At 34.9% G+C, this 20,789-nt stretch overlaps 1 protein-coding gene across 1 annotated transcript in view; it reads right to left on the bottom strand.

Annotated features, from left to right (window-relative positions):
• LOC130186820 (macrophage mannose receptor 1) overlaps positions 1-20,789 on the bottom strand; it is a 36,542-nt gene that overhangs the window by 8,200 nt on the left and 7,553 nt on the right. The window contains exons 20-48 of the mRNA XM_056404112.1: positions 20,627-20,764; positions 20,297-20,443; positions 20,072-20,206; positions 19,722-19,879; positions 19,449-19,593; positions 19,262-19,316; positions 19,043-19,109; positions 18,820-18,953; positions 18,699-18,742; positions 18,398-18,571; positions 18,094-18,248; positions 17,804-17,917; positions 17,571-17,686; positions 17,056-17,210; positions 16,769-16,974; positions 16,490-16,667; positions 16,158-16,382; positions 15,756-15,925; positions 15,588-15,658; positions 14,981-15,081; positions 14,741-14,860; positions 14,034-14,171; positions 13,796-13,950; positions 13,557-13,656; positions 13,226-13,461; positions 12,376-12,559; positions 11,956-12,204; positions 11,664-11,846; positions 11,431-11,490 (exon numbers count right to left, since the gene is read on the bottom strand). Of these exons, the coding sequence (XP_056260087.1) occupies positions 11,431-11,490; positions 11,664-11,846; positions 11,956-12,204; positions 12,376-12,559; positions 13,226-13,461; positions 13,557-13,656; positions 13,796-13,950; positions 14,034-14,171; positions 14,741-14,860; positions 14,981-15,081; positions 15,588-15,658; positions 15,756-15,925; positions 16,158-16,382; positions 16,490-16,667; positions 16,769-16,974; positions 17,056-17,210; positions 17,571-17,686; positions 17,804-17,917; positions 18,094-18,248; positions 18,398-18,571; positions 18,699-18,742; positions 18,820-18,953; positions 19,043-19,109; positions 19,262-19,316; positions 19,449-19,593; positions 19,722-19,879; positions 20,072-20,206; positions 20,297-20,443; positions 20,627-20,764 (4,113 nt within the window). The remainder of the gene's footprint in view (positions 1-11,430; positions 11,491-11,663; positions 11,847-11,955; positions 12,205-12,375; positions 12,560-13,225; positions 13,462-13,556; positions 13,657-13,795; positions 13,951-14,033; positions 14,172-14,740; positions 14,861-14,980; positions 15,082-15,587; positions 15,659-15,755; positions 15,926-16,157; positions 16,383-16,489; positions 16,668-16,768; positions 16,975-17,055; positions 17,211-17,570; positions 17,687-17,803; positions 17,918-18,093; positions 18,249-18,397; positions 18,572-18,698; positions 18,743-18,819; positions 18,954-19,042; positions 19,110-19,261; positions 19,317-19,448; positions 19,594-19,721; positions 19,880-20,071; positions 20,207-20,296; positions 20,444-20,626; positions 20,765-20,789) is intronic.

Below are 20,789 nucleotides of genomic sequence, written 5' to 3'. Positions count from 1 at the left end.
CACCACCCACCTGCCTTTGGTCTCCAGTGTCCTCCGAACTCCTGCCTTGTGTGCTCACCAGACACCTGGATTTCCTAGACACACTCCCCTTCTACATTCACCATCACTATTGTCTTTTCCCCAATAAACTTTCTTGCATTGTTACTGCTGGTGTTTTTTGTGTCCTGTCATGCTCTGGGGTCATACATGAGTTCTGATGAAAACATAAGAGGTCATAGTATAGTAAAGCATAAAATCATCAACAAAACCGTCATAGTATAGTATGGCATAAAACGTCATAGTATAGTATGGCATAAAATTGTCAAAAACCGTCATAGTATAGTATGGCATAAAACGTCATACTATAGTATGGCATAAAATTGTCAAATAACATAATAGTAAAGTAAAGCATAAAATCGTCAAAAAAGGTCATAGTATAGTAAGGCATAAAATGTAACAGTATAATAAGGCAAAAAACGTCATAGTATCGTATGGCATAAAACGTCATAGTATAGAAAGGCATAAAATTAACAAAAAACGTCATAGTATAATATGGCATAAAATCGCCATAAAATGTCATAGTATAGTATGGCATAAAATTGTCAAAAAACATCATAGTATATTATGGCATAAAATTGTGAAAAAACATCATAGTATATTATGTCATAAAATTGTCAAAAAACGTCATAGTATAGTATGGCATAAAACGTCATAGTATAGTAAGGCATAAAACTGTCAAAAAACGTCATAGTATATTATGTCATAAAATTGTCAAAAAACGTCATAGTATAGTATGGCATAAAACGTCTTAGTTTTGTAAGGCATAAAATTGTCAAAAAACATCATAGTATATTATGTCATAAAATTGTCAAAAAACGTCATAGCATAGTATGGCATAAAATTGTCAAAAAACGTCTTAGTTTTGTAAGGCATAAAACTGTCAAAAAACGTCATAGTATATTATGTCATAAAATTGTCAAAAAACGTCATAGTATAGTATGGCATAAAACGTCTTAGTTTTGTAAGGCATAAAATTGTCAAAAAACGTCATAGTATATTATGTCATAAAATTGTCAAAAAACGTAATAGTAAAGTAAAGCATAAAATCGTCAAAAAACATCATAGTATAGTATGGCATAAAATCGCCAAAAAACGTCATAGTATAGTATGGCATAAAAGGTCATAGTATAGTATGGCATAAAATCGCCAAAAAACGTCATAGTATAGTATGGCATAAAACGTCATAGTATAGTATGGCATAAAAGGTCATAGTATAGTATGGCATAAAATCGCCAAAAAACGTCATAGTATAGTATGGCATAAAACGTCATAGTATAGTATGGCATAAAATTGTCAAAAAAATCATAGTATATTATGTCATAAAATTGTCAAAAAACGTCATAGTATAGTATGGCATAAAACGTCATAGTATAGAAAGGCATAAAATTAACAAAAAACTTCACAGTATAGTATGGCATAAAACGTCATAGTATAGTAAGGCATAAAACTGTCAAAAAACGTCATAGTATATTATGTCATAAAATTGTCAAAAAACGTCATAGTATAGTATGGCATAAAACGTCTTAGTTTTGTAAGGCATAAAATTGTCAAAAAACGTCATAGTGTAGTATGGCATAAAACATAATAGTAAAGTAAAGCATAAAAACGTCAAAAAAACGTCATAGTATAGTATGGCATAAAACGTCATAGTATAGTAAAGCATAAAATTAATAAAAAACGTCATAGTATAGTATGGAATAAAACGTCATAGTATAGTAAGGCATAAAACATCATAGTATATTATGTCATAAAATTGTCAAAAAACGTCATAGTATAGTATGGCATAAAACGTCTTAGTTTTGTAAGGCATAAAATTGTCAAAAAACGTCATAGTATATTATGTCATAAAATTGTCAAAAAACGTCATAGTATAGTATGGCATAAAACGTCATAGTATAGAAAGGCATAAAATTAACAAAAAACTTCACAGTATAGTATGGCATAAAACGTCATAGTATAGTAAGGCATAAAACTGTCAAAAAACGTCATAGTATATTATGTCATAAAATTGTCAAAAAACGTCATAGTATAGTATGGCATAAAACGTCTTAGTTTTGTAAGGCATAAAATTGTCAAAAAACGTCATAGTGTAGTATGGCATAAAACATAATAGTAAAGTAAAGCATAAAAACGTCAAAAAAACGTCATAGTATAGTATGGCATAAAACGTCATAGTATATAAAGGCATAAAATTAATAAAAAACGTCATAGTATAGTATGGAATAAAACGTCATAGTATAGTAAGGCATAAAACATCATAGTATATTATGTCATAAAATTGTCAAAAAACGTCATAGTATAGTATGGCATAAAACGTCTTAGTTTTGTAAGGCATAAAATTGTCAAAAAACGTCATAGTATATTATGTCATAAAATTGTCAAAAAACGACAGAGTATAGTATGGCATTAAACGTCATAGTATAGTAAGGCATAAAATCAACAAAAAACGTCATGGTATAGTATGGAATAAAACATAATAGTATAGTAAGGCATAAAATCAACAAAAAACGTCATAGTATAGTATGGCATAAAACGTCATAGTATAGTAAGGCATAAAATTGTCAAAAAACATAATAGTAAAGTAAAGCATAAAAACGTCAAAAAAACGTCATAGTATAGTATGGCATAAAACGTCATAGTATAGAAAGGCATAAAATTAACAAAAAACGTCATAGTATAGTATGGAATAAAACGTCATAGTATAGTAAGGCATAAAACATCATAGTATAATATGGCATAAAATCGCCAAAAAACGTCATAGTATAGTATGGCATAAAACGTCATAGTATAGTATGGCATAAAATTGTCAAAAAACATCATAGTATATTATGTCATAAAATTGTCAAAAAACGTCATAGTATAGTATGGCATAAAACGTCTTAGTTTTGTAAGGCATAAAATTGTCAAAAAACGTCATAGTATATTATGTCATAAAATTGTCAAAAAACGACAGAGTATAGTATGGCATAAAACGTCATAGTATAGTAAGGCATAAAATTGTCAAAAAACGTCATAGTATATTATGTCATAAAATTGTCAAAAAACGACAGAGTATAGTATGGCATAAAACGTCATAGTATAGTAAGGCATAAAATCAACAAAAAACGTCATGGTATAGTATGGAATAAAACATAATAGTATAGTAAGGCATAAAATCAACAAAAAACGTCATAGTATAGTATGGCATAAAACGTCATAGTATAGAAAGGCATAAAATTAACAAAAAACGTCATAGTATAGTATGGCATAAAACGTCATAGTATAGTAAGGCATAAAATTGTCAAAAAACGTCATGGTATATTATGTCATAAAATTGTCAAAAAACGTCATAGTATAGTATGGCATAAAACGTCATAGTATAGTAAGGCATAAAACTGTCAAAAAACGTCATAGTATAGTAAGGCATAAAACTGTCAAAAAACGTCATAGTATATTATGTCATAAAATTGTGAAAAAACGTCATAGTATAGTATGTCATAAAATTGTCAAAAAACGTCAGAGTATAGTATGGCATAAAACGTCATAGTATAGTAAGGCATGAAATTGTCAAAAAACGTCATGGTATATTATGTCATAAAATTGTCAAAAAACGTCATAGTATAGTATGGTATAAAATGTCATAGTATAGTATGGCATAAAACGTCATAGTATAGTAAGGCATAAAATCATCAAAAAACGTCATAGTATAGTATGGCATAAAACGTCATAGTATAGTAAGGCATAAAATGTCATAGTATATAGTATGGCATAAAACGTCATAGTATAGTATGGCATAAAATCGCCAAAAATGGTCATAGTATAGTAAGTCATAAAATGTAACAGTATAATAAGGCATAAAACGTCAAAAAACGTCATAGTATAGTATGGCATAAAACGTCATAGTATAGAAAGGCATAAACTTAACAAAAAACGTCATAGTATAGTATGGAATAAAACGTCATAGTATAGTATGGCATAAAATTGTCAAAAAACATCGTAGTATATTATGTCATAAAATTGTCAAAAAACGTCATAGTATAGTATGGCATAAAACGTCATAGTATAGTAAGGCATAAAACTGTCAAAAAACGTCATAGTATATTATGTCAGAAAATTGTCAGAAAACGTCATAGTATAGTATGGCATAAAACGTCATAGTATAGTAAGGCATAAAACATCATAGTATATTATGTCAGAAAATTGTCAGAAAACGTCATAGTATAGTATGGCATAAAACGTCATAGTATAGTAAGGCATAAATCAACAAAAAACGTCATAGTATAGTATGTCATAAAACATCATAGTATAGTAAGGCATAAAACGTCATAGTATAGTATGGCATAAAACGTCATAGTATAGTATGGCATAAAATTGTGAAAAAACGTAATAGTAAAGCATAAAATCGTCAAAAAACGTCATAGTATAGTAAGGCATAAAATGTAATAGTATAGTATGGCATAAAATTGTGAAAAAATGTCATAGTATAGTATGGCATAAAATTGTCAAAAAACGTCATAGTATAGTATGGCATAAAACGTCATAGTATAGTATGGCATAAAATTGTCAAAAAACATCATAGTATATTATGTCATAAAATTGTCAAAAAACGTCATAGTATAGTATGGCATAAAACGTCATAGTATAGTATGGCATAAAATTGTCAAAAAACGTCGTAGTATAGTATGGCATAAAATTGTCAAAAAACATCATAGTATATTATGTCGTAATATTGTCAAAAAAACGTCATAGAATAGTATAGATTAAAATATCAAAAAATGTCATAGTATAGTAAAGCATGAAAACCTTTGTGTGACTACAAAGTCATGTAGTGTTTCACTGATATCCCCGGTGTTTTAACTTCATTAACTCTTCGTTCTCCTGTGCTCAAGAAGATTTCCTGAATTGTTTGCTGCTGATCCTGCCATTTCCCGCTGACGCCACGCCACACCACCCACCTGCCTTTGGTCTCCAGTGTCCTCCGAACTCCTGCCTTGTGTGCTCACCAGACACCTGGATTTCCTAGACACACTCCCCTTCTACATTCACCATCACTATTGTCTTTTCCCCAATAAACTTTCTTGCATTGTTACTGCTGGTGTTTTTTGTGTCCTGTCATGCTCTGGGGTCATACATGAGTTCTGATGAAAACATAAGAGGTCATAGTATAGTAAGGCATAAAATCATCAAAAAACGACATAGTATAGTATGGCATAAAACGTCATAGTATAGTATGGCATAAACTTGTCAAAAACCGTCATAGTATAGTATGGCATAAAACGTCATACTATAGTATGGCATAAAATTGTCAAATAACATAATAGTAAAGTAAAGCATAAAATCGTCAAAAAAGGTCATAGTATAGTAAGGCATAAAATGTAACAGTATAATAAGGCATAAAACGTCAAAAAACGTCATAGTATAGTATGGCATAAAACGTCATAGTATAGAAAGGCATAAAATTAACAAAAAACGTCATAGTATAGTATGGCATAAAATTGTCAAAAAACGTCATAGTATAGTACGGTATAAAATGTCATAGTTTAGTATGGCATAAAATTGTCAAAAAACGTCATAGTATAGTATGGCATAAAACGTCATAGTATAGTATGGCATAAAATTGTCAAAAATCATCATAGTATATTATGTCATAAAATTGTCAAAAAACGTCATAGTATAGTATGGCATAAAACGTCATAGTATAGTGTGGCATAAAATTGTCCAAAAACGTAATAGTAAAGTCAAGCATAAAATCGTCAAAAAACATCATAGTATAGTATGGCATAAAATTGTCAAAAAACATAATAGTAAAGTAAAGCATAAAATTAACAAAAAACGTCATAGTATAGTAAGGCATAAAACGTCATAGTATAGTATGGCATAAAATCGCCAAAAAACGTCATAGTATAGTATGGCATAAAACGTCATAGTATAGTATGGCATAAAATTGTCAAAAAACATCATAGTACATTATGTCATAAAATTGTCAAAAAACGTCATAGTATATTATGGCATAAAAAGTCATAGTATAGTAAGGCATAAAATCGCCAAAAAACTTCATAGTATAGTATGGCATAAAACGTCATAGTATAGTAAGGCATAAAATGTAATAGTATAGTAAGGCATAAAATTGTGAAAAAATGTCATAGTATAGTATGGCATAAAATTGTCAAAAAACGTCATAGTATAGTATGGCATAAAACGTCATAGTATAGTATGGCATAAAATTGTCAAAAAACATCATCGTATATTATGTCATAAAATTGTCAAAAAACGTCATAGTATAGTATGGCATAAAACGTCATAGTATAGTATGGCATAAAATTGTCAAAAAACGTAATACTAAAGTAAAGCATAAAATCGTCAAAAAACATCATAGTATAGTATGGCACAAAATTGTGAAAAAATGTCATTGTATAGTATGGCATAAAATTGTTAAAAACGTCATACTATAGTATGGCAAAAAATTGACAAAAAACATCATAGTATATTATGTCATAAAATTGTCAAAAAACGTCATAGTATGGTATGGCAAAAAATTGACAAAAAACATCATAGTATATTATGTCATAAAATTGTCAAAGAACGTCATAGTATGGTATGGCATAAAATTGTCAAAAAACGTCATAGTATAGTATGGCATAAAACGTCATAGTATAGTATGGCATAAAATTGTCAAAAAACATCATAGTACATTATGTCATAAAATTGTCAAAAAACGTCATAGTATATTATGGCATAAAAAGTCATAGTATAGTAAGGCATAAAATCGCCAAAAAACTTCATAGTATAGTATGGCATAAAACGTCATAGTATAGTAAGGCATAAAATGTAATAGTATAGTAAGGCATAAAATTGTGAAAAAATGTCATAGTATAGTATGGCATAAAATTGTCAAAAAACTTCATAGTATAGTATGGCATAAAACGTCATAGTATAGTATGGCATAAAATTGTCAACAAACATCATCGTATATTATGTCATAAAATTGTCAAAAAACGTCATAGTATAGTATGGCATAAAACGTCATAGTATAGTATGGCATAAAATTGTCAAAAAACGTAATACTAAAGTAAAGCATAAAATCGTCAAAAAACATCATAGTATAGTATGGCACAAAATTGTGAAAAAATGTCATTGTATAGTATGGCATAAAATTGTTAAAAAACGTCATAGTATAGTATGGCATAAAACGTCATAGTATAGTATGGCAAAAAATTGACAAAAAACATCATAGTATATTATGTCATAAAATTGTCAAAAAACGTCATAGTATGGTATGGCATAAAATTGTCAAAAAACGTCATAGTATGGTATGGCATAAAATTGTGAAAAAATGTCATAGTATAGTATGGCATAAAATTGTCAAAAAACGTCATAGTATGGTATGGTATAAAATTGTCAAAAAACGTCATAGTATATTATGTCATAAAATTGTCAAAAAACGTTATAGTATAGTAAGGCATAAAACGTCATAGTATAGTATGGCATAAAATCGCCAAAAAACTTCATAGTATAGTATGGCATAAAACATCATAGTATAGTAAGGCATAAAATTGTCCAAAAACGTAATAGTAAAGTAAAGCATAAAATCGTCAAAAAACATCATAGTATAGTAAGGCATAAAATTGTCCAAAAACGTAATAGTAAAGTAAAGCATAAAATCGTCAAAAAACATCATAGTATAGTATGGCATAAAATTGTCAAAAAACATAATAGTAAAGTAAAGCATAAAATCGCCAAAAAACGTCATAGTATAGTATGGCATAAAACGTCATAGTATAGTATGGCATAAAGTTGTCAAAAAACATCATAGTATATTATGTCATAAAATTGTCAAAAAACGTCATAGTATAGTGTGGCATAAAATTGTCCAAAAACGTAATAGTAAAGTAAAGCATAAAATTAACAAAAAACGTCATAGTATAGTAAGGCATAAAACGTCATAGTATAGTATGGCATAAAATCGCCAAAAAACGTCATAGTATAGTATGGCATAAAACGTCATAGTATAGTATGGCATAAAATTGTCAAAAAACATCATAGTATATTATGTCATAAAATTGTCAAAAAACGTCATAGTATAGTATGGCATAAAACGTCATAGTATAGTAAGGCATAAAACTGTCAAAAAACGTCATAGTATATTATGTCATAAAATTGTCAGAAAACGTCATAGTATAGTATGGCATAAAACATCATAGTATAGTAAGGCATAAAACGTCAAAAAACGTCAAAAAACGTCATAGTATAGTATGGCACAAAATTGTGAAAAAATGTCATTGTATAGTATGGCAAAAAATTGACAAAAAACATCATAGTATATTATGTCATAAAATTGTCAAAAAACGTCATAGTATATTATGTCATAAAATTGTCAAAAAACGTTATAGTATAGTAAGGCATAAAACGTCATAGTATAGTATGGCATAAAATCGCCAAAAAACTTCATAGTATAGTATGGCATAAAACATCATAGTATAGTAAGGCATAAAATTGTCCAAAAACGTAATAGTAAAGTAAAGCATAAAATCGTCAAAAAACATCATAGTATAGTAAGGCATAAAATTGTCCAAAAACGTAATAGTAAAGTAAAGCATAAAATCGTCAAAAAACATCATAGTATAGTATGGCATAAAATTGTCAAAAAACATAATAGTAAAGTAAAGCATAAAATCGCCAAAAAACGTCATAGTATAGTATGGCATAAAACGTCATAGTATAGTATGGCATAAAGTTGTCAAAAAACATCATAGTATATTATGTCATAAAATTGTCAAAAAACGTCATAGTATAGTGTGGCATAAAATTGTCCAAAAACGTAATAGTAAAGTAAAGCATAAAATTAACAAAAAACGTCATAGTATAGTAAGGCATAAAACGTCATAGTATAGTATGGCATAAAATCGCCAAAAAACGTCATAGTATAGTATGGCATAAAACGTCATAGTATAGTATGGCATAAAATTGTCAAAAAACATCATAGTATATTATGTCATAAAATTGTCAAAAAACGTCATAGTATAGTATGGCATAAAACGTCATAGTATAGTAAGGCATAAAACTGTCAAAAAACGTCATAGTATATTATGTCATAAAATTGTCAGAAAACGTCATAGTATAGTATGGCATAAAACATCATAGTATAGTAAGGCATAAAACGTCAAAAAACGTCAAAAAACGTCATAGTATAGTATGGCACAAAATTGTGAAAAAATGTCATTGTATAGTATGGCAAAAAATTGACAAAAAACATCATAGTATATTATGTCATAAAATTGTCAAAAAATGTCATAGTATGGTATGGCATAAAATTGTCAAAAAACGTCATAGTATAGTAAGGCATAAAATTTAATAGTATAATAAGGCATAAAACGTCAAAAAACGTCATAGTATAGTATGGCACAAAATTGTGAAAAAATGTCATAGTATAGTATGGTATAAAATTGTCAAAAAACGTCATAGTATATTATGTCATAAAATTGTCAAAAAACGTTATAGTATAGTATGGCATAAAACATCATAGTATAGTAAGGCATAAAACGTCATAGTATAGTATGGCATAAAATCGCCAAAAAACTTCATAGTATAGTATGGCATAAAACATCATAGTATAGTAAGGCATAAAATTGTCCAAAAACGTAATAGTAAAGTAAAGCATAAAATCGTCAAAAAACATCATAGTATAGTATGGCATAAAATTGTCAAAAAACTTCATAGTATAGTATGGCATAAAACATCATAGTATAGTAAGGCATAAAATTGTCCAAAAACGTAATAGTAAAGTAAAGCATAAAATCGTCAAAAAACATCATAGTATAGTATGGCATAAAATTGTCAAAAAACATCATAGTATATTATGTCATAAAATTGTCAAAAAACGTCATAGTATATATGGCATAAAACGTCATAGTATAGTATGGCATAAAATTGTCAAAAAACGTCATAGTATATTATGTCATAAAATTGTCAAAAAACGTCATAGTATATATATGGCATAAAACGTCATAGTATAGTATGGCATAAAATTGTCAAAAAACGTAATAGTAAAGTAAAGCATAAAATCGTCAAAAAACATCATAGTATATTATGTCATAAAATTGTCAAAAAACATCATAGTATATTATGTCATAAAATCGTCAAAAAACATCATAGTATATTATGTCATAAAATTGTCAAAAAACATCATAGTATATTATGTCATAAAATTGTCAAAAAACGTCATAGTATAGTATGGCATAAAATTGTCAAAAAACGTCATAGTATATTATGTCATAAAATTGTCAAAAAACGTCATAGTATAGTATGGCATAAAACGTCATAGTATAGTAAGGCATAAAATTGTCAAAAAACGTCATCGTATATTATGTCATAAAATTGTCAAAAAACGTCATAGTATAGTATGGCATAAAATTGTCAAAAAACGTCATAGTACATTATGTCATAAAATTGTCAAAAAACGTCATAGTATATATGGCATAAAACGTCATAGTATAGTATGGCATAAAATTGTCAAAAAACGTCATAGTATATTATGTCATAAAATTGTCAAAAAACGTCATAGTATATATATGGCATAAAACGTCATAGTATAGTATGGCATAAAATTGTCAAAAAACGTAATAGTAAAGTAAAGCATAAAATCGTCAAAAAACATCATAGTATATTATGTCATAAAATTGTCAAAAAACGTCATAGTATGGTATGGCATAAAATTGTCAAAAAACGTCACAGAATAGTATGGCATAAAACCTCATAGTATAGTAAGGCATAAAATTGTCAAAAAATGTTATAGTATAGTATGGCATAAAATTGTCAAAAAACGTAATAGTATATTATGTCATAAAATTGTCAAAAACGTCATTGTATAGTATGGCATAAAATTGTTAAAAACGTCATAGTATAGTATGGCAAAAAATTGTCAAAAAACATCATAGTATATTATGGCATAAAATTGTCAAAAAACGTCATAGTATATTATGTCATAAAACGTTATAGTATAGTAAGGCATAAAATTGTCAAAAAACATCATAGTATATTATGTCATAAAACGTCATAGTATAGTATGGATTAAAACGTCAAAAAACGTCATCGTATAGTATGGCACAAAATTGTGAAAAGTCATAGAATTTGCAAATATATTTCTTGTTCCTTATTTCTTGTGGAAGGTGTTTTTTATTTACAGATTACAAATTTACTTGCGGATTGTTGATGTGTTAACATAAATAATATTGAAACAATCTACCTCTATTAACATGTCATAAAGTCAAAGTTCTTCATGCGGTATTAATTTCATCATGCCTGTTAAATGCAGATTAATCTCTCTACTGTGTGGGCATTGGGACAGATCTAGACTAAAGTAAAGGTAACTCCCAAATTGTAAGGAAATTGTGTTCGGCACTTAATGACACTTACGGTTGATACCTGGACCATCTGTGGGGAAAATAGGATTACCGCCATCATCTGTTGTATAGTCTGAAAGAGAGTTTTACAAGGAGGAGTTGTTAGTCAGCTTCTTGGCATATCCCAGTTGAAATCTTTTCTACTACATTTTAATATTTCCTCAGAGCTTTGAAAATCAGAAGGAAAGCTGCAGAAATGAACCCACAGCCTTTTGTATTTCATTAAAATATAAAACTTTTCCTTACACTGGCGGTGACGGCACGCAAAACCTCTCTTCTGCAGGCAGTTGTTGTCATTCCAGCGTCCATCACCATACATCTCCACACAGTTCTCCTCGGCCACATCCCCAGGGTGAAAGGCTGAATTGGGCTCACCAGGAGCCCAGTTCAGGAAGCCCAGAGACGTCCTATCTGTCCAGCCCCATCCAACTGAAAACATAACATATAAAGGTTCCAGCATGTATGTGTAATTCCACCTCAAAGCTGTTTTATAGTGACTGCCCATGAAACAACATCAGAATCATTGTTCTACACTCACAGTTGCGGTCCCTGGTGAGTCCGATCCAGACATTGTGACGTTTAGTGTAGTTGAGGTTCCTGATGAACTCCACCTCCGCTCTGCTGTGGATGGACACCAGCTCTGCCCTGATCGACTGACAGTAGTGTCGAGAGTCCGGCCAGGAGAAGCCCTGCTGCTCGTTGTAGACATAGTAACAGTAGCGACCGTAGGGGACCCAGAAAGGCAGACACTTCCCATCACCAGGGGCAGGAGTTGGCGGCGGTTTTTCTGTGAAAAGATAAAAGTTACATAATCAACAGCGCTGCAAGCTTTAGACTGTAAATTAAGCTTTTTTTTCTCAAACATAATGGATCATTATGGATCTAAAACAAAGACTAGAGAAAACTAGTCAGGAGGAAAAGGGAGGAAAAAGCAGTGTTCAGTTCAGTTAAGTTGTACCTGAAGAGATCTTGCAGATGTAGGGTTTTGCCTGGTCACACTTGGTGTCGTTCCAAGTCCCGTGGAACACACGAGACGCATGCATACTCACGCAACCCTCATCCTTGATGTTGCTCGGCTCTCCTGGTCCCCACTGAGTGAAAAAAATCGGCCAGCCATCTGTCCACATGTAGGAGCCGTCATCCTGCATTACAAGACAATATAAGCTTGGACAGGTTCACAAAATTCCTATTCCTATGAATTTCCCCCATGAAGTCTATCCTTACTAATAGTTTTGGTTGAATTAACTACAGCAATCCTCTGCAGGATTTCAGCCTCCAACCCCACACAAAGGAGGTGAATGTTGTGTCATTTGTGATACTTGCAGCACAAAGAAATTCTTCTGTACAACACTTCTGTGTTATTTTCTTTTTGTGGTTATAAATAAAGTTGTTGTTTTTGTTTTTTTGAAGAAAAAAATCTTAGTGTAAATGCAGTCATATTTTCTCTCCTCTTGTCTTTTCCTGAGTCCTTACAAATTCTCATTAACATCTTTCCTTCAAGGAGAAGTGGTTAGGAAAATAATTTTTTTTTTTACTTTTCATACTTTGAGTATATTTTGCTGATAATGCTACTATACTTTACTTAAGTAGGATTTTCACACTAGGACTTCTTCTGGCAATGGAGTATTTTATTGGTACTTTTACTGACGGTGGGTTGTTTGTTGACTTAAATAAAGAACTCCTAGGGTTGTTTTTAACTTTAATTGTTCTTATACAAGATAAATATTAAGTTTAAGTTTCTGGGGACTTTAATGTCTTTTTTTAATTTGTAGGTAGTTTGACTGTTGTGCATTTTCCCCTGACGGCACCTTGCGCTTGAGTCCGATCCAGGCGTCAGCTTTGCCCTGCAGCACCACTCCTGCGACGAAGGCCTGGTCGTAGCTCATGTCGATGCTGGCCAGGTTGCCTCCCTGCTGGCTGCAGGCCGTTTGAGCTGTGTCCCAGGTCGCCGGCTCCTCCACCAGCTTGTAGCAATTCTGGTACCAGGAGATGTAATCAGCTGGGCAGGGGCTCTTGGTTGGGGGTGGAGGGTTGATGCTGCTCGCTGATGTGGAGGCAGATGGAGAAATATAATAAAGTCAGGCCTGAACATGGATTTAACTTTGTTTGAAATGTTTTCTGTAATTTCTGTTTACTGACATTTCTTCCTGTAGCAGACGAAGCTATGATCCTTGTGACAGGCGTCATCGTTCCACTTGCCACTCACCAGTGGGTTGTGAGTCATTGCCACACAGTGTTCCTGTTGAGCATGACAAGAAAGCTTAAAGCTAACTGTTAACGTGTCCTTTTCAAGTGCAGTGTGTAATTTTTAGTCCTGCCTCAGATTCACAATAGTTCCCATATGCTTTACTCTTCTTATCATTAAAAAAACTCCTCACCGTTCCTCCTGCATTGTTGGGCTCCTTGTCATTCCAGTTGGTGTACAGCACTGGGCTGACCCCGTCACTCCAGGCGTACTGATTCTCAACCAAGAGATCTGACAGACCGATCCACGTGGGGAGCTCCAGGTCCCTCAGGTAACTGGACACAAAGTCTAGAGAAGAGGATCAAAATACTCTAAACTGGAGCCACAGGACTGATGAATTCTTCTATATGGTACTTATCTGCTGAACTTACCATTCTCATATTGGTCATCGATAACTGCCAACTCTCCCCCTTGCTCTTTGCACCAAGTCCGAGCGTAAGACCAGTTGGCTTTAATATCATTTTTCTTCCCTTTGAACATGAAGCACTTATCCCTGAAACGCATCCAGCCTGCAGGGAAGGAAGGAAAAAGGAAGTTAAATAGGTTGCATTATATTTCAAGGATGTTCACAGGTAACACTTAAAAGCCACAGTACAGGTACAGCTTGGCTCCTGTACAGAGGCATTTGTATATGTGAAATAAATACCATGAGCAAAGAGGGTAAGGTGGGACAGGCTGCTCATGTTCATCTGATATCAGGTCATTACGGTATATGTTATTGCAATTAATAAAGAGTTAACAGAGACATTAACCAGACACAGATGTCATGTTTTTTGTTAATTCAGTACCTTACAAATCAAGGTACTTCACCACATCGGTGCAAAAAAGCATAAAAATCCACAAAGCAAAGTAGCCACAAAACAGTTCTGATTCCTGATTTATGCATTGCCAGCAAAGTCTAAGAAATAAAAGAAATAGTTATCTTGGTATAAATGGTCTGGTTGACAAATTCAACGTTACTGAAACAGGAGTAAATTTTACACTTATTGGTGATTACACATCTATCAACATATAACCCACATGTTTTAATAAATAAAGAATTCTTGTTTTATATTTATATGTAAAATTTGTATTTTACCTGCAGGGCAGTTGCCCTCCCAGGGCTGTGTGGGTGGAGGAGGGGTGTGGACATCTCCAGGGGACTTCTTGCAAACATAACCTGCTCCAGCCCTGCCACAGTTGGCATCGTTCCATCCACCTTAACAAACCAGAGTTCAGAGTAAATATCACCAGCAGGGGAGTGTGTGCTCCATAAACATGCACAGTAAATAACCAGATCTATACGGCCTTAATTGTCCAGTGAGTGGAGTTTCGGTACCTTGATGTCTGTTCATCTGAACACACTGTTCCTCGCCGTTGGCATTGTTGGGCTCACCTGGCCCCCAGTGAGTGTATGTCACGGGGGAAAGGTCCACCCACCTGTGCAAATAAAACAGAGAAATCTCATTATTCACCTTTTGCATGTACATCACAAAAGGAAAATCATCTCTGAAGCAGAACTTACAGTGTGGTATTCACATAATTTTACTTTTTAACTGTACTTAGAAGAGGTGACACATTTGTACACTGATGACGACTTAGACTTAAATGTGAGATGTTTCATCCAAATCAGTTCGATCTGAATACAGATTTTCCAGCTATGAATTGAAAAATGTCTTCACATCCCTGTAAATTCAAGTGTCCTAGCGCCTGCTTCATTATTCACTCTCTATTGAGCAGCTGCAGGATTTGTCTCTAATGACATCCACGACACAGTTGGGTCATTCTGCTGCTCAGATTAAGGAAAGACAGGTTCAAATTAGAAAAAACTGGACTGTGCGATATAATAAAAAATAATGTGAATTCTAAATTTGGAGAGACTTTCCTTTCATTTTCACCTCAACTGAATTCCAATAACTTAGGATATTACTTAGGAATATACACACATGTATTGTCCACTAGCAATGCCAAACATCCTCATTCCGATCCAGGCTGCAGAAACCTGCCCTGTCCCCACCTGCAAGAAAATACAAATATATTTTACTTTTACTTACAACATACTCTACTCTTTATTCCCTCTGAAGAAATTAAAAATAAATAAATAAAAGGCATACCATGGTGTTTACATATGCCTGTTCGTCTTTGTTGAGGATGGAGACGAGTGTGGCCTTCTCGGCGTAGCAGCGCTTCACAGCTATGTAGAAGTCCACGATGTCCGTGTCGTTGTAGTAGTAACAGATGTTGTTGTTCTTCCTCCAGCCAACGTTGGTTCCGCAGTCGGGAGCTGAAGGTTGACACATGAGATTACACACATGGTGATATTGTGATTGGCTCACAATTTCATGCTTCTCTCTCACGAGACTTCACATTTTAAAATGTCCAAGATTTTATGCAAGTTTCCTTCAGAAAGCTACCTCAGCTCTAAATTCAAGTTCAAAATAGCTCAGGTTCATTAGAATAACAAAAACATGACTTGTCTTGTGGACAAGGACAGGTGCATTGTTGGGGCACTTTACCAGGGATAGGAGGTGGGGGCACTGGGGGCACAATGGGGTCCTTTCCTTTAGCGATCATGCATATCCAGTCCTGGTGAGCGTCACAGTTGAGATCGTTCCACGAGGAGTAGGTCCCATTGGTGCTGCTCACCATCTCTACACACTCCTCACGGCCCTCATGGTTGTTCGGTTCCCCGGGACCCCAGTTGGTGTGGGACAGAGGTGTTCCGTCACTCCAAGTGTAACCTGGGACATTGGAATAATCATCAACTTTTTTTGTGTATTCATTTATTTATTTAAATCCCAATTAGCTTCCACCAGGGCTCACTCTATAAAACACACATTATACCCACCTCCCTCTGTGGGGTTATGCTTGAGGCCAATCCACTTGCTGCTGGCTTTGCTGTACAGAGACAGGAACTCTTCCTCCTCCTGATTGTGGATGCTGACCAGGTTTGCTCCTCTGGCAACACAGTCCTCATTTGCTGCTCCCCAGCTCTTCTTCATGGACCAGTCTACGTTGTGGAAGAGCTGCAATAAATCAGGCAATGAATCAGCAGTGGAAAACAGACCACTGACCTAATGGACCCTGCAGAGACTCATGGTCATGTTTAACTCACTGCCTTACGTACCTTGTAGCAATTCCTGAAGTGAGGCAGGGCCGTCCAGCTATCAGCACAGCCATGTGCAGGAGGAGGAGTTGGGGGTTTTGTGGGCGGGGTGATGTCAGGCCTGTATTTCTCACAGATGAAGGCGTATTTCTCTGAGCACTGCTTGTCATCCCAGAAACCACCAACCTGACCCGTTGTCATAGCCACACAAGTACCATCCCCGCTATCTGGAGACAAAAAGATGATCAGTGTTTTCTCGGATGTGTATATATTGTCCTGTCCTGTCGGGCTTGGTGTTAGGTGTGTACCTGGCTGGTCTCTGTCCCAGTGAGTGAAGCTGAGAGGTGAGCCGTTGTCCCAGATGTAGTCCACCCCTCCAGTTATCCCTCCGTGAGCACGCAGGCCAATCCACCACAAACCAGTCTTTCCTGCCAACGCCACTGTAAAATGTGCCTGCTCATAACTGCAGCGAAACACAGAGGAGACAGTTTACTGGAAATCTGTCAGTATAGTAGAAATCGTAAATGAGAGTCTCGGTTTTATCCATTTAAAATTAAACATACAAATTAATGAAATGTGAAAAAAGTGAATGGGTCTGAATATTGTCTGAACCCACTGTAAATAACAAGAAAGTTTTTTTGTATATACTTCTATATACTTCTACTGCTACACTTGGATTAACTGAGAGACTGGAGACCATAACCAGGGGCACATATAGTATGCACTCTGGAATCAGGATATAGAATATGTAGAGTGGAGGTATTTGCACTGATAGGGATTTCTTGCTGATACACATCTCTGCTATTTGAATAACTTGACTTACATGTCTCCAATATGCAGCAGGAAGCCGTCCTGCTCTTTGCAGAAGGCCTTAGCATCAGACCAGCTCCTGGCAGTCTCCTCCATTAAGTAGCAGGAGTATCCGAATGCATCCCATCCCTGACACGATGTGGAGACATGAGCCATACACACAACATGCACTGTAGCACTCACATTAAGACTTTTGTAAATCAGACTATGCTTAAAAAGAAAACTGGAATATAAAACATGGGGTACCTGAGGACATCCGTATACAGTGGGTTTTACAGAGGGTAGTGGGTAATGTGCTTTGGGCGCTTTGCATATGTAGGTATTAAGCTCTGTGCAGGACACGTCGTTCCATCGGCCAGTCTGAAACAAAGATGAAATCAACCTATAAATGAGTTCAATTCACTGCAAAGAATCAGTAATGTGTGCATTTGATTTTCTTTTTCATTAGGTGTACATTTAGGTTGAGTTTTAGCTAATGCACCTGAAGTGTAGAATGTATTTTACTGGTGTTTAAGACTATTTGTCATCAGTTTCACCTGGTGTAACATCTCAACACAGTCTTCATGGAACCCATCGTGGTTGTTGGGTTCCCCTGGAGCCCAGTAGGTGAAGGTCACCATGTTTTCGTCAGACCAGGAGAACATGCCAGGCACGAAGAGGTCATTCAGACCAGTCCACACATCAGTGGTGGCTGTAAAGGACAAGCCCCCCCCAAAAAAAAAACTTGAAGCAATTCATATATGCCATCAGGAACACAGTAATCAACTGACTGATTTTAAGTATTTCCTAAACCTTTACTTCTCCTCCTTTCTGCTTTCTTTCATTTTTCTAGATCCATACCCAGGTACAAGTAGCTTTCCAGCCAGCTCTGCTCCGTCATTGAGAGGATGGACATGAGTTCAGCACCCTCACTCCTGCAGCTGTCCTGGGCATTGTGCCACGTCTTTCTGTCTCCAAAAGGTTTGTAGCAGAACTCTCCAAACTCAAACCAGTCAGGCCCTGAACACCTCAGCTCTGCAGGAGAGGGGGAAAGGAAAAACAGTGAGAGTAAGACAAAAAAAGCTCACATTTTATTTAAAAAATGGTGTGTGCTTAGAGAAAAGAGATTAATTTAAAGGATTATAAATGCATGTCAACTCACCCCCATCAGCAAAAGCGTATGATACAGCATAGTTTCCATTGAATCTGTAGAAATGAATGAATTGTTATTAAATTGGGCATAATACACAAGAAAAAATTAATTAAGAAAAAATCCTACTTACTGTCTCGAGGTGATGCCATGCCTGCTAGAGCCAGCATAGAAGCCCTGTCCTGGAGCTTTCAACAAGGTGCAGTCTCCTCCAATGTCATTTAGTATCACTCCAGCATGGATAGCTGCTGCACAGATGTTTGAGTCCTGTTACAAAGAATTATGTGTTAGATTCTAAATTAGCACTGTGCAGGGGTTGTGATATTGATTAAACAGAAAAATCACAGTAAACCTACCCCACGATATACCGAAGTGCCATACACTTTGTAATTAGCGTTGGCACAGCCTGCTGGACAGTGGACACTGAAAGACACGTGAGAATCATAGCATCAGACTGTATAATGGATGGAAATATCACAAAAATATAATTATCACACAAACCAGATGATATAGCTGTAACATATAATAAACAGTACATCACTATATGTAAAAATATGATTCCAGGTTTTACTCACGTCATTCGATCATTGGCAAAGTTGAAGTTGGGCTTGTTAGCGCACGTTATCGCATCTGTTGAACCACAATGATTCATTATGGACCATCAGTGTTTATATGTGAAAGCACAGGACAGTATCACAGCAGATTTTGACCAATGATAAAATACACTTTTTTGGAGTTTGGAAGTAACACCAGTTTCCTTACAGTCAGGGGTGCATCCTAAGATATCAAAGCGAAGGCCTGCCTGACCACTGAACTCCAGCGGGAGGATGCGGACGTACTGAGCTGACACAGGCGTACCCAGCAGCTGGGTTTCAGGAGTGTTCCTGTCTGTTGCACCTGGGAAAAACTGGAAATCAGGGAAATCCAGAATGACAGCCTGTTAACGTCTCTCACAGTTTGCCTTTGACAGGTAGTTCAACTTGAGCACTTGCCGATATTCAGGGTCGATGTTAACAGTAGTCTCTGCTTACTCACTTGACCATCAGCTGTGTAATCAGTCCACGTTGTTCCGTCCAAACTGTGCTGGATCTTAAACTTAGTGACCCAGCGGTCGTTTTGAGGACAACCCTGGATTACTATCCCTGTTACCTTTCTGGTCTGGCCCAGGTTCACTTGGATCCAGCTCGAGGTTGCTGGAAGAGGAGAGATTAAATGTAGTATAAGGTTAATGTGAAGACACCAGTTCAGGACATTTTTTGACATAACAGAACTTCAGCTTCAAATAAAGATGGAGGTATTTTTGCCAAAAATCGGAACTCTGTGTTCACCATTAATTATGGATTAAGATATTATTTTGTACGTGTGACCGCTGGGTTGGTACGTACAGCTTCCTGAAGGCATCCAGCAGGAATTCCCATTCAAACGGGCTTTGTCCGGAGTGAATGAACCAATGGAGGAGGAAGCGGAGAGCTGGGAGTTTGTGATGTTTCCATCCTCGACACCCAGGCCATGCAGACACACTGAAAGCAGCCATATCACAAAACATTACTGTAGATAACTTCACCAGTTTCAGAGATCTCTAGGAGAAGAACAAGAATGAAAGAGCCTACCTTTTTGTTCACAGCTGTAGACGATCTCGAGATATTTGGAAACAGTAGGACAGGGGTCTACGTCGGTATGGGCATACGCAAAGCAATAGGGTCGGTTGTCACACGCCTTTCTATAGTAAGGAAGGATACCTTCCACTGTGCAGCTTCCTACAGGAAAGTGATGATCTTTTAGTTAAGCATACAACAATATAGATCATACTTATTATTTAAAGGCAATGATACACACTGACAGATGGTTGCAGATGAAGATTAAAAGAAACATTTTAATTATTTAATTTTTTGCCAAGAAATACAACAGTTTCTCCATTTGAGTCCCCTAATGTACAGCACCTCCTCCTGATCCATCCAGGTGTGGACAGATGTCATCACTTTTTCGTCCGTAGAAAGCAGACTGGATGTTAATTACACTTTCATGTGGACAGTGAAGGACAGCGGAGGAATCCTGGCACACCAGCGCCGTCATGAAACCTGCAGCAGAAAGTATTTGACAGTG

This window comes from Seriola aureovittata, chromosome 18, assembly GCF_021018895.1.
Source record: "Seriola aureovittata isolate HTS-2021-v1 ecotype China chromosome 18, ASM2101889v1, whole genome shotgun sequence".
In the NCBI taxonomy this organism is placed as follows: domain Eukaryota; kingdom Metazoa; phylum Chordata; class Actinopteri; order Carangiformes; family Carangidae; genus Seriola; species Seriola aureovittata.
This window is presented reverse-complemented; position numbering and strand designations above follow the sequence as displayed.